Source organism: Dreissena polymorpha, chromosome 6, assembly GCF_020536995.1.
Source record: "Dreissena polymorpha isolate Duluth1 chromosome 6, UMN_Dpol_1.0, whole genome shotgun sequence".
Taxonomy (NCBI): domain Eukaryota; kingdom Metazoa; phylum Mollusca; class Bivalvia; order Myida; family Dreissenidae; genus Dreissena; species Dreissena polymorpha.
In genome coordinates this window covers 16,949,231-16,962,800 of record NC_068360.1, presented here as the reverse complement: position 1 = coordinate 16,962,800, position 13,570 = coordinate 16,949,231, and the positions used below count along the sequence as shown (strand labels likewise).

At 33.9% G+C, this 13,570-nt stretch overlaps 1 protein-coding gene across 1 annotated transcript; it reads left to right on the top strand.

Annotated features, from left to right (window-relative positions):
* The first annotated feature begins 1,259 nt into the window (after positions 1–1,259).
* Positions 1,260–11,182, top strand: LOC127835230 (metallo-beta-lactamase domain-containing protein 1-like). The gene is made up of 6 exons (XM_052361553.1): positions 1,260–1,336; positions 1,569–1,632; positions 2,006–2,104; positions 3,589–3,752; positions 4,819–4,933; positions 9,863–11,182. The coding sequence occupies exons 2-6, from the start codon at positions 1,581–1,583 to the stop codon at positions 10,123–10,125; spliced, it is 693 nt and encodes a 230-aa protein (XP_052217513.1). The 5' UTR covers positions 1,260–1,336; positions 1,569–1,580; the 3' UTR covers positions 10,126–11,182.
* The last annotated feature ends 2,388 nt before the right edge of the window (positions 11,183–13,570 follow it).

The following is a 13,570-nucleotide window of genomic DNA, read 5'->3' as shown; positions in this document are numbered from 1 at the left end:
TTTGTTTGATATTTTATCGATATAATGTACACATAAAATATAAAGACTAGCGGTAGTAGGTTGGTTGTGTGTTTATTTAAATTTATCCGACGTGTTGAGGAATGGTTTACACGGATTGGAATAAACACATGTTGTCCAGTTTGTTAGTTACACACTTCAACTCGCACACGAACCAAACGATACATTTAAAGCAGGCTTCTGTTTTCAAAGACATTAATTATTCACCGAAGAAATTACACTTAAAAGTGTAAATTTCCCTCTTAAAGCTCCGATAATTCAGCAAATTACTGAATTAAACTCATTCGGGGAAACTCTTTGAATGTTTTTGATGTGTTTAGCTTGTGAATCGTTGAAATTAAATACAAATATATATAAGTATGCAAACTTAATTAAAATATTGTTAACGCTTGACAATACATACGAGAAATGTCAAGCTTCACCGTGTGAACCTTTCTTCAATTCGCCGGATAAAAACTTAATATATAATCTCTATTTATATGATGTGCATGTGTATTTTTCGTTAATTGTTTGATATGGCATGTCGCATTAATGAAAATAAATTAAATTTGTTTCAGATGGTAACATGAGAGCTATCAGTGACAGAACAATGGTAAATCAATGTTGTAACATCGAACATATCAACTCTGCTAATGTTCACTCTTTCATACTTAAAAAAATGGATGAATGTAAAAGATGCCAGTCATAGTTGAAATGATATCATTATTAAACGTTATGTCGTTATAATGTCATCGATATTATTGGATGATAAAACCATTTTAATTTTTATATGAACAAACAATAAAAAAACATAAAATAAAAAAATGTTCTTTTTATGGAAGTTAAGAGTTTAACGCCTCATGATGCAAGTTTTTAATTATGTTAATTCTTTGCTGATCGATAACCTTATCATTTCTCTTATTACTCGTGAATTTAAGTAGCTTTTCTACTGATGACAACTAATAGCATTTTAAATGTAACATATGTACTATATACAGGAATCAGCGCTGCACCCATAAACTCTTGCAAATAGCTTCTCTACTGTACATTAAGTTTAAGGAACAGGTACTTCGAAACGAACACTAAAGATCAGTTAAAGGTTTTTGAACTTTATGATTATTTTTATTATTGATCAAGATCAGTTTTCAACATATTATTTTATATTTTAGTACTGTGTTTCCAGGGACCAACATAAACAAAAGTCCATGGCCCAATCAAGATGTGTGACATATATTGGAGCATAGCCTAAAGACTTAGTTTATATTAACCTAAGGCATAAACTGCAGACACTTCTTGTTTTCATTTCATAAACAAATGATTGTTGTTGATTTTTTCGATTGTAGGACATTTCTGATTTTTTATTCATTGCATGCAATTGATATCTGTGCATTGGTTCATATTGTTGAAGAATGGCATTGTTAAGCGGTGTCGATGTCTTGTTTTATACAAGATATTACATTATATGTAATATAATTTCGCGAGTCTTTAGTAATAAATTCGACAATTCATAATGCGATTTTCAAGTTTAATCTGGAGCTATTTAATTTACTTAAATTATATCTTCATTTCAGTGACAGTGGGAAATGTATGAAATATTGATTTTGAAAGAAGGATACAGCATCAGAGAAGGGCCTGGTAAGCTGACTGATTCACACTCTGGGAGTCCGGGAAGCTTTCTTGTTTAACCATTACATAATTCTGATGTGTTCATATTTTTTTCATATTTTAGTCTCTTTTGATTTGTTCTTGTGGTTTTCTCTTCTTTTATTGTTCTTTTGTGATCTTACAATCACTGCCATAGACATAAAATAACTTAACATTTGCATAAGAACCATCTTAAGCATAAAGTAAAATACAAACTAGTAAAAAAAAATCTTGCGATAAGTTGTTATTTAATGTATTATTCTTCAACAAACTTGATATTAAGTCATTCATTTTCAGTCTGTGCATGTATTCTAATGTTGAAACATGTATTGTAAAGCTCAAACTTTCATACATTTCCTTACAGATCAGCAAAAAGCTTGCGGCACTATAACTTTGATAAAGGGACTTAAAAATACCATAGTGGATACTGGAAACCCTTGGGACAAACAGCTTATTCTTGATGGTAATTGTCCTGAAATATATTCTGTCTTACTGCAGCATCTCAGGGCTGCTGCTGGCCCAACAAATGTCAATTTTACCTCATTAAGTCAGAAGTAGGGATGATCCATACAGTTTTGTATAGAAGAGCTGTACATCTTTTGAATATGAAAATCCTATTTTTATATTTTATTTGTATGCTGAGCTATTTTCCAAAATGAATATTGTTCGTTGCCATAAAAAAATAATGTAAAAACAGAATGAAAAACACAATCCTAGAACATCTATCTATTCTATAGTAGCAGGAGGGGAGCTCAAATGCGACAAAACTTATCTATATGTTCACCAATTGGACAGTGTTACTGAATGTGTATGGATCAGGTACAACAGAAAATCCAGAATCATTAAAGATGTTGATAGTTTTCCTTGTGCACAGTACAATTAAGTATCAACGAGGCACAGTTTAAGATACTGATAATTAGTACCTACATATATCAAGTTTTTCACCAGGTTTTAACAAGTTGAAAATCCCTGTTTTACAACTGGGCATAGACGAACACAGGTGTATATGCAGTGTCTAATAGGTGGTTTCCGGATTGTAACTTTAGATTAGATCTTATTGAAATTTCAGAAGTAGCAATCTTAGATGAAGGCCTAGCTTACAATTGTATAAATTGGGGCTAGGCCAAAAAAAATGATAGGTTCGTTTGGGGTCTCCCGAATTGGCGCCGACCTTCAACTTTTTATTGGGGTCGCCAAAAAAAAAAAAAAAAAAAAATTGTTCATATAAAATGTAATATCAAGCAAACAAAGCATATATATACATGTATTTCTTATAATAAGCTTTAGTAGCCTTCCATTCTAGTACCTGAAAGACAAAAAAAAAACAACAACAACAAATAAACACAATCCCTACCTACCGACCCTGTTTTTTTCTCCAAGGAGACCCCAAACAGACCCATTTTTTTCTTGGCCCTAGTTGTGTCAAGGTGACCAAATAGAACAATGGTTGCTGTCCTGGCCCCAATACATTGAGTTTGAATGAAGATATTGAGCTGAAATTTAGTTTGTTGCTTGATTATATGTACATGTACATCTAGCTTGATATTACTTTTTGGGCCAGTTGGTTCATGGTCAAAGTATCTACTACTTATAATAGAAAAACTGCTTCAGCTAAATAACTTCAGTTTTTGTGGGTTTGCTGATAGCTTACTTGCAAATCTAGCTTGGGATTGCATTTCTGGCCAGTTGCATTCAGCTGAAGGTCACCATAACCAAAAATGGAAGAACTAATTTCGCTCAATAACTTGAGTTTGGGTGAAGGTATTGCATAGAAATTTTGTGTATAGGTAGAGTATATCCAAACCTAGCTTGGGATTGCACAATGATTTAAATTATTTTATATCTAAAACATTGCATTCCTGGTTGTATTGTGTGTACGTGTTGCCAAGTTTTGTGTTTTTTTATATCTTAAGTTTATCGAATTTATTGTGTGTTTTTTTTTGCAAGGCCTTCAGAAGAATGGTTTGTCTCCAGAGAAGATAGACTTTGTTGTGTGTACACATGGCCACTCGGACCACATTGGAAACCTGAACTTGTTCACGAATTCAATCCACATCGTTTCCAATGACATTTGTGTTGGTGACTCCTATCAATTGCATGACTTTAAACAAGTGAGTGAGTCATCTATTCCGGTATTCTGTGCAATTTACTAACAAACTGTAACAAAGATGTCCAGCATTTAATCTTTCATGTCTACTATTTAACCCTCATCATGCTAGAATTTCAGCTTAATTTACAATTTTCTGATCTACCCTTATGCCAGAAAGTCAAAATGTTTTTGAGAACCATACTTACATGAAGCTGTAACATTTGATTTGAGAAATTTAGCTAAGGTAAACTTGCAACATCTCACTTATTCTACTACAGGTATTAAATTTAAGCTTCACACATTTGTTTTGGGTCATTGTGTGAGGTCACTGACCAAGTTCCAGTACATGACTTTTTGTGCTTTAAAAATTCTTGTTAATGTTTGTGTGCAACTACTTCATATCTCAGTATTACTACAGAACTACTCCATATCTCAATAGTCACTACAGGCGTTGAAACCAAGAATGACATATTTGTTCAGGGTCTGTATGAAAATGCTCTTACCAAGACTTTTAAGTGTGACCAGCATTAAAATGCCCCCTTTTGTACTTGTAAAAGTCGGATTAAGGTTTGCATGATGTTGCAATTGAGGTTGAAGTTTCATGCAAAATGAATATACACGTATCTCTGTAACTACTACAGATATTAAATTAAAACTTCTCACTTGTCTTTGGGATCATCATGTGAGGTCACCAGCTAAGGCCCATAACTCTGACTTTTAATTGAGTCGGGCCCCTTTCGTACTTATTAAATTCATCTAAACTTTTGGGTGCTACAATTCCATATCTCTATTGTCGTCTACAGATAATGAAATAAAACTTCACATATGTCACATATTATGAATAGTCTTTGACCAAGAACTGTACCTTTGTCAGTTTATACATTTACCAGCAAGTTGAAATCGATTGTAAAGTTAATTTTTAACAAGTACGTATATCTATAACTAGATGTTCACTTGAAACTTCATATATTTCTTTGTAAGCATTATGTGATGACACTGACAAAGGCCCTTAGCTTTGTTAAGAAGAAACAAATTATCAACCTGTTGCAGCTCTTTAACTTTTGTTTTATCACATTTGTTCATTGTAGGGTATACCGTATGAGATAGATGATGATGTTGAGGTCATATCCACACCTGGTCACACAGGAGCTGATGTCAGTGTCGTGGTACGAACACACGATAAAGGCATAGTCACTATAGCAGGTGAGGATTGTTTATGGAATATTTGTTTTGTACCTTTGACTTGGTGTTATTGATGTGGTATGAACCCAGGTGAAGATTGTAAGGATTTTTAACTTACCATTTGTTTGTACCATTGACATGATAATCAGGCATGGACTTTTCACTTATTTTATCCCTAGGTACATAGTAAAGGGGTTATACTTGAAGTTCCATGGGTTTATGTCTGGCTGGCTGTTGTCTGATAGTTTTTTATTGGGACCAAAACTTTCCAGAGGCTTTTTCATACACCTTTCAAGGTTCAACATTCAACTTTGGAAGCATTGTTGTTCATGACATAAGGTTGGGCATGTGCCATTTTTAACCTTGTTAAAAATTACAAACATGCTCCTTTTTTCAAAGTTTTGTACTTATATTTTGTCTGGGAAGATGTGCAGTGCACAAGAACTGAACTGTTTGCTTCCATATTTTAAACATATTATTACCATTTGAATAGTTTTTTTACTGAAATTTTGTCTGGAGCATATGTGATATCAGGGGACAAAAATATTTATAAATTGCACTCGTCCTGCAGGACAAGTGCATTAAAATTTTCACTCGTCCTGCAAACACATGCACTTGTCCTTCAAATATGTGTGAAAGAAAGATTGCAAAGGACTGATATGACAAACAATGTTTCCTATATCACTGCTAAAATGCTGCTTACTTAGTTATTCATGCCAGCTGATCACAGAAGAAATGTTAACTTACTTTATTTATGAGGAACACAAAATAAATAAATGAAGACAAATTTGTTTTTTCCTTTTTCTAATGCTTGCATGCTTTCCATTTCGGATGGTTGAACATCGCTCCTGCCCCCTTTAAAGAACGCTCGTATGTCAGACATTTTTCAGATGAAATTCAGACTGGTTAAAAACCGTACTTCGCAGTAAAATAATTCTTTAAAAAAAATCAATACTTACAGTGAATGAAGTCAGATGGCTCCCTGTCAACATGGACACGCAAAGTTTACACCAAAAAGCCAATATTTACTCGGGACACAGTCTCGCATAACAAGGCGCACCTGCTGTATGAAATTTACAATTACGATTTCCGGTTCATTCGCGATCTATTTTCGGAATAGATATGCTTTAAGAAATGATTTTATTTAATGAAAAAGAGTCTTACTGGTCAGAAAATACATATTTTAACATCAGTTTTTTTTCACTCGTCCTGTAGGACGAGAGCTTTAGGGAAATTCACTCGTCCTTTCAAGATTTCACTCGTCAATACGAGCGGACGAGTGGAATTTTTGTCCCCTGGATATTGAAATTTGATTTGTAGGTACATAACATTTCCATAATGTTATGTTCGTAAGAGCCATAACTCTTTCTTCCATGTTTTAAGAATTATTGCCCTTCATGAGTTTGAATACTTAAATTTTGTAAAAGAGTATATTTATTTTTTTTAAAGGTTTCAACTTTGCACATAATATGTTGGTATGTCTCAATTAGGGGGAAGTACCGTACACTTCATTATTTAATTATTATAAAGTTTGCACTAAATTGTCCACGCTAGTATTAATCCACATATTCACTGTGGTCACTGTAATAAAATCTTTGCACTTTTAATCTATCAAAACAATTGATTACTTCCTCGGTAAAACACGTTTTTATTACAATGATTGACAGAACCAATAGACCGCTAACTCCACCTTTGTTCTGCATAACAGTTTAAAAGGCGGAGCTATGCACGTGCTCAAACATAATTGGTCGATTACCAGTGAATAACAAACTCGCGATTGGTTAAACATGTCGCTTTACAATTTAAAGGAATCTTATTTTATCGGCGAGAAGGGCGATGCTTTATGGCTTCTTGACAGGAAGCGGCTTTCCTTTGATGACGTCAAACTGTCAATTCACACAGGTTGCCAATTATCGCTCGACTTTAAAAATGACCTGATCTTTTGTTTACGCGTTCAGTTATAAAAAACACCTGCTAATATGAAAACTTTGGATTAAATTATGAAAATAAAAACAATGGAAATGTTGCGAATTGTGGTTATATTAATTGGTAAGTATCAGTTAAAAGACGACATTTCATGTGGTGTAAATCAACGAGTTTTTTATACAATACAAAAACAATTGCCGCGGGGATCAATCTTCGTCGAATTTCATTAATTTTTTTCGTGGTCGACCTCATAAGTCGATACTGTATTTTTAATCAAATTTTGGAGGTAAAAAATCTCGACTTATGACTGGTTTTTTACGGTACACTTCATAAGAACTATGACTCCCACTTTCATATTTTCACAGTTATTGCCCTTGTGAATGTTTATGGTGAAAGTTTGTCAATTGCTTGTCTTAACTGTAATGAGGTATCAAGAGAACACTTCATATGTACAGGGACCGAATTTAACCTATTAAGGCACTTGCATTTTTTTGCAAGTTGATTTTTTTTCACTTGCAAAATGAAAAACTTACTTGCAATTGGGGATTTTTTTTATTTAAAACAATACATATCTTGTACCATATTGCTTAAAATTGTGCATTATATGTTGGCTACTTAAAAAAGCATAATAATTGTCGCTGTCAACAACATAATCTAGATTGATGTTAAATTCAGTCATCCATTCTTTAACTTTTGAGAGCTGCTTTTGGCGTGGCTTTCTCCGTAGTTTTTGGAGCTTTAAGTTTCTTTGCTGTCTCAGCGTCCTTGGACGCCGGCCTCTTCAGAAATTTGTCCATGATTGGTGAATGTTTTTGATCATGCAGACAGAAAGATTTTTATGCCCCCCTTCAAAGAAGAGGGGGTATATTGTTTTGCACATGTCGGTCGGTCGGTCCGTCCACCATATGGTTTCCGGATGATAACTCAAGAACGCTTAGGCCTAGGATCATGAAACTTCATAGGTACATTGATCATGACTGGCAGATGACCCCTATCGATTTTCAGGTCACTAGGTCAAAGGTCAAGGTCACATTGACTTGAAATAGTAAAATGGTTTCCGGATGATAACTCAAGAATGCTTAGGCCTAGGATCATGAAACTTCATAGGTACATTGATCATGACTGGCAGATGACCTCTATTAATTTTCAGGTCACTAGGTCAAAGGTCAAGGTCACAGTGACTCGAAATAATAAAATGGTTTCCGGATGATAACTCAAGAATGCTTACGCCTAGGATCATGAAACTTCATAGGTACATTGATCATGACTGGCAAATGACCCCTATTGATTCTCAGGTCACTAGGTCAAAGGTCAAGGTCACAGTGACTCGAAACAGTAAAATGGTTTCCGGATGATAACTCATGAATGCTTACGTCTAGGATCATGAAACTTCATAGGAACATTGATCATGACTGGCAGATGACCCCTATTAATTTTCAGTTCACTAGGTCAAAGGTCAAGGTCACAGTGACTCGAAACAGTAAAATGGTTTCCTAATGATAACGCAAGAATAATTAGGCCTAGGATCATGAAACTTCATAGGTACATTGATCATGACTGGCAGATGACCCCTTATGATTTTCAGGTCACTAGGTCAAAGGTCAAGGTCACAGCGACAAAAAACGTATTCACACAATGGCTGCCACTACAACTGACAGCCCATATTCCTATTTGACTCCTCCAAATTTCAGTCCAGTGGTCATTGACTCCTGGTTTTTAAAATCTATTTAAATCCCTGATAACACCAAGAAGCAAAGTTGCAGATAAATAAATAAGCTACACCGTGGTATAATTTTTATTATGCCCCCCTTCGAAGAAGAGGGGTTATATTGTTTTGCACATGTCGGTTGGTCCGTCGGTCAGTCGGTCCATCGGTCGGTCCGTCCACCAGATGGTTTCCGGATGATAACTCAAGAACGCTTAGGCCTAGGATCATGAAATTATATAGGTACATTGATCATGACTTGCAGATGACCCCTATTGATTTTCAGGTCACTAGTTAGAAAGTGGCGATCACCGAGACGCTTATAAGCCGCAAGTGCCTAGCGAACCATAGCTCGTACCAGAGTAGCTTCCCTTGAATCTTACAACAACAACAATGGCGGCCGAATGTGTTTATGCAATTCTTTAACACTTTAATCGTTTAATTTAAGCAAGATTTGGATATTGAAAATGGGAGTTGTGATTATATTAAGTAATTATCTCTCAATACAACAAGGATTTATGGAAAAACAGGTTTGAGAAATCTGAAATTTCTACTCGCAGAAAATTGCAAGCTTTATATTTTTTCAACTCGCTATCCATAAATCTCGCTCGCATTTTGCGAGTATGTGAGCTAAGTTTTTGTCCCTGATGTAGGAAGCTTGCAGTTTTGACAAACCAGTTTATGAAACTGAACTGTCAATGGCTTCTGACAAATGGGGGATGGGTGAGGTATTTCAGGCAAGACTATGACAGTTATGCTTTTTGTTAACATTTTAACTAGTATGAAACTTTTGTTAACATTTTAACTAGTATGAAACTTCATAGCATGACAAATATAGTTTCACAATGTCAGGGTTGTTCTTCCTGTTTGCATGAGCTTGCCGTGTTTGTTTAAAACTAGCCTCAGGAAATTCCACTCTTGTGGTTACGCTTTTCTTAGCCTACTTAATTAACTAAATAAACTCACCTGAATTCAACCATAACTTAGGGCAGTTTTTCAGGGCAGTTTTTTCAGGGCAGTTTTTCCATATCCAATCAGTACTACCAGTTGAACAGTTGAGGATAAAAACAAGTCTTGTGAAAAATTCCACCCCAGCTACTCCAATTTTTTTTGGTAACTCAGAGTTATGGTCCATGTGTACACATGCTTCATAACAGGTAACTAAAAAACGTAGAAACATTTCACGCAACCAAAAGCAATGAGAAAGATAAATTAAGTAATAACTCAACATTAACTTTGTGGGTTATATTTTAAATCAGGTACACTGTATTGATATTTATTTCCTTAGGAAATATAAACTAATTATAATTACATTGCAGGTGACCTATTTGAGCGCTTGGAAGATTTAGAAGATTATACTTTGTGGCAGGACGCCAGTGAATATCCGGAACTGCAGTTGAAGAGTCGCATGCACGTTCTACATATCTCTGACTGGATTGTGCCTGGTCATGGCCCCATGTTTGCTGTGCCACATGAGTACAGGCAGCAACCAAAGATGGTGATGTTCGAGTATCATAGCAGGATGGATAGCGATGGGTCATCTTCTGAAGTCAGCTCGTATCACGTGATTGAGGAAGATTGAAAACTTGCGTTGGATGTCATGACAAAGAAAAGTTGAATTCCAAATGCAATTTGATTGAATTTGCAATATTTGAGTCATTGACTTTGTGATAAACAAATCACAAATTATTGAATCTACACCATTTTAGTGTTTGAATATGTACACTACAAGATTAATTGAATTTATAATTTCTTTTGTGATTGAATTTTTGGTACAAAGGTGATTGAATTCGAAGTTCATGTTTTGCACAATGTCATATGCTTTATAATTGCATGGAAATTTCAATGGTTTTGGGGTCTTACTCACTGTGTTGTGTTTATCAGAATCATTTTTATAGGTTAATCCCAAGTGTACCTTTGAAACTAATAGTTCTTACTTTTCTAACATTCCACAAAGTTCATTATTAACTAGCTTGAAATAATGTCTGATAGATCATTGACTTTATGCATGTTTTTTTATCAGTCAAATGTTGTTTAAATAGTTTTCTGAACCTCAAACAAAAGAAAGTAACATTTTGTTTGTCCTAATGCAGCTGTAACTTACATGTACATGAATTAGCTATTGACCAAGCAATTTTTGTATATCGATACTTTGTATGAAGCGTTCATTTCAGCTTTTCACAAAATGATAATAAGCATGTACAATGTAAGATAAGAACATTTACTATAGTCATCTGTAATATACATACTGTGTTTTTACTAGAACACATTATGACTGCAATGTTAATGATGTAAAGTGTTGCCAAAGTTTTCTTGGCTCCTTTATGTTGTCCAATAATGTTGAAAGTGTAAAATATGCATTAAGAAGGTTGCATTACCTTTTCTGTTTGTGTTTTGTGCTTATTCCTTTTAAAGCTCCACTCTGCCAAAAACGTATGCATGTATGTTTAATTACAATCGTATTGAATAGAGTCCCTGGTTCACCACACACAGTAATGTACTATTTACCCCCGGTTTTGCACCTTTTAGAAATATTTTGTGTAATGTTCACACGTTACTTATTTGTGATGATGTTGTTGATTTAATTTTTGCCACATAAAGTTATTATAATAAACTTCCTTTCATTCCTCACAACCAAATCAGTGTGTTGGTATTAATATAGTTTTTGCTTACAAAATACACCTTATCAAAAAGACCATAAGTTTTAAACTGCTGTTGATAAAAGCTACTGTTGTAACGTATGTATTTGTAAGTTAATCAGTATTACTTTTCTCTGATTTATATAAACATAAGTTGTTTTACCAATGTTGCAGGGTTTGTGATCTTTGATGAAATAAATAAATCTAAATCTAGATCTATTAAACTTTCGTCGTGACGGCTAGCTCAGTAAGAGCACTGGACTACCAAACTAGGATCCCAGGTTTGATTGCAAGCCCGGCCACATGACTTGTGTCGTGAGTGATCATTGCATCCTCACTATGGTCATTTCCTGCCACTACGGATTCAAGTCGGGCAGTTTCAAACGGAGAAAAAAAACAACTATACAAACAAACACAATATTAAACTTGTCATTATTAAGTATTTTGACAAATTATGTTTTGAAAATAATCTGACAATTACCGGTATTTCACAGTATGCATCGAATAAAACAATTCCTTTTATTGAAAATAGAGCAGGTCAAAAAATATTTGATAACAATGATATCTTAAAAGAAGCTGCACAGTTTTACAAAGTTTTGTATACAAAAAATAATACTAATGTCAATTATAATATACATGAAGATTTAAAGAATATTCACACTGTTAAACTGAGTAATGAGCAATCTCAATCTTTAGAAGGCCTTTTACTATTAGAAGAAATCTCAAAAACCTTAAAAAAATATGAAAAGTGATAAAAGCCCGGGATCAGATGGGTTTACTGCGGAATTCTTTAAGGTCTTTTGGAAGGATTTAGGTCATTTTGTTGCAAGGAGTCTTAATTATGCTTTTATCAGTGGATCTATGTCAGTAACCCAAAAGCAAGGAATTATAACATGCATACCCAAGGAAGATAAACCCAGACACTTCCTAAAAAATTTAAGACCTTTAACACTTTTAAATGTTATATATAAAATAGCATCTGGCACAATTGCCAACAGACTTAAAACTGTTCTTGATATTCTGATATCTGAAGATCAAACAGGATTCATAAAAGGCCGTTATATTGGGCAAAATACTAGATTTTTATATGACATAATGAAATATACAGAAGATAACAGCATCCCTGGGCTCTTGATGACCATTGATTTTGAAAAGGCGTTCGATACCCTAGAGTTTGATTTTATTGAAAAAACACTTGACTATTTCAATTTCGGAGTAACATTTAAAAAGTGGATTTCCCTCTTCCTCAACAACACCAAAACAGCAATTCAAATTAATGGCTTCCTTTCCGACTTTATAACAATAGAAAGAGGTTGCAGACAAGGGGACCCCATCAGCTCATACATTTTTATTCTATGCGCTGAAATCTTAGCAATTAAAATACGGCATTCCAATACTATCAAAGGAATTGAAATTGATAGCACTGAATATAAAATATCTCAGTTTGCTGATGATACATCACTTTTTTAGATTGCACAGAAGCTTCACTCAATGCTACTCTTGATCTTTTAAATGACTGCATTATATTCTGGATTGAAAATAAATTACGACAAAACAAATTTAATATGGATTGGCTCCAAAAAGTACAGTACACAATCCATAAAAACAAAATACAAACTAGTTTGGGGTACAACTCAATTTAAAGTTCTAGGAATTCTATTTGATGTTGATTTAAATAGAATGATAGATATAAACTTCACAGATAAAATTACTAAATTACAAAATACTATACACTTTTGGAATAGAAGAAATTTAACCCCCCTAGGGAAAATAACTGTCATAAAATCTTTATCACTTCCCCTATTTACTCACTTATTTATCTCCCTTCCTAGCCCAGAAGAGAAAATATTGAAACAAATTAATACCATGTTCCATAATTTTGTCTGGGATGGCCCTGCGAAAATCAAGCATAGTATTGCTATTCAATCTTTTGAGGAGGGAGGAATATCTATGATAGATGTTTATGCATTTGAAAAAAACCAGGAAACTAACATGGATAAGAAAAATTGTCTTATGCACTGGAAAATGTTTTCAACTTGTTTATTCAATATTTGATGTTAAAAAAATGATGAATTTAGGAAAAGACTATGCTGAGAAAATTTGTAAAGTAATAAAGAATAGTTTTTGGAAAGATGTTCTTACATGCCACATTATGTATATCAGTAAGAAAGTTGTTTGCAAATGTGAAGATATACTTAGCATGCCTTTATTTTATAACCACAATTTTAAAATAGGTCTTAGTAGTATATATAATAAATTCATGTATGACAATGGAATTCGATTTGTTAGGGATATTGTAAACACCTCTGGACAATTTTTACAACAATCTATTTTAGAGAATTATATTGGCACAAAAATCAACTTCTTATTTTATGAAGGATTGATTAG

What these genes read in the sequence shown, in the direction of transcription:
- LOC127835230 (XM_052361553.1), top strand. Translation starts at nt 1,581, where the DNA reads ATGTATGAAATATTGATTTTGAAAGAAGGATACAGCATCAGAGAAGGG. An exon ending in CAGCATCAGAGAAGGGCCTG is followed by an intron (nt 1,633 to 2,005) that starts GTAAGCTGACTG and finishes ATTTCCTTACAG; the next exon opens with ATCAGCAAAAAGCTTGCGGC. An exon ending in AATTGCATGACTTTAAACAA is followed by an intron (nt 3,753 to 4,818) that starts GTGAGTGAGTCA and finishes TGTTCATTGTAG; the next exon opens with GGTATACCGTATGAGATAGA.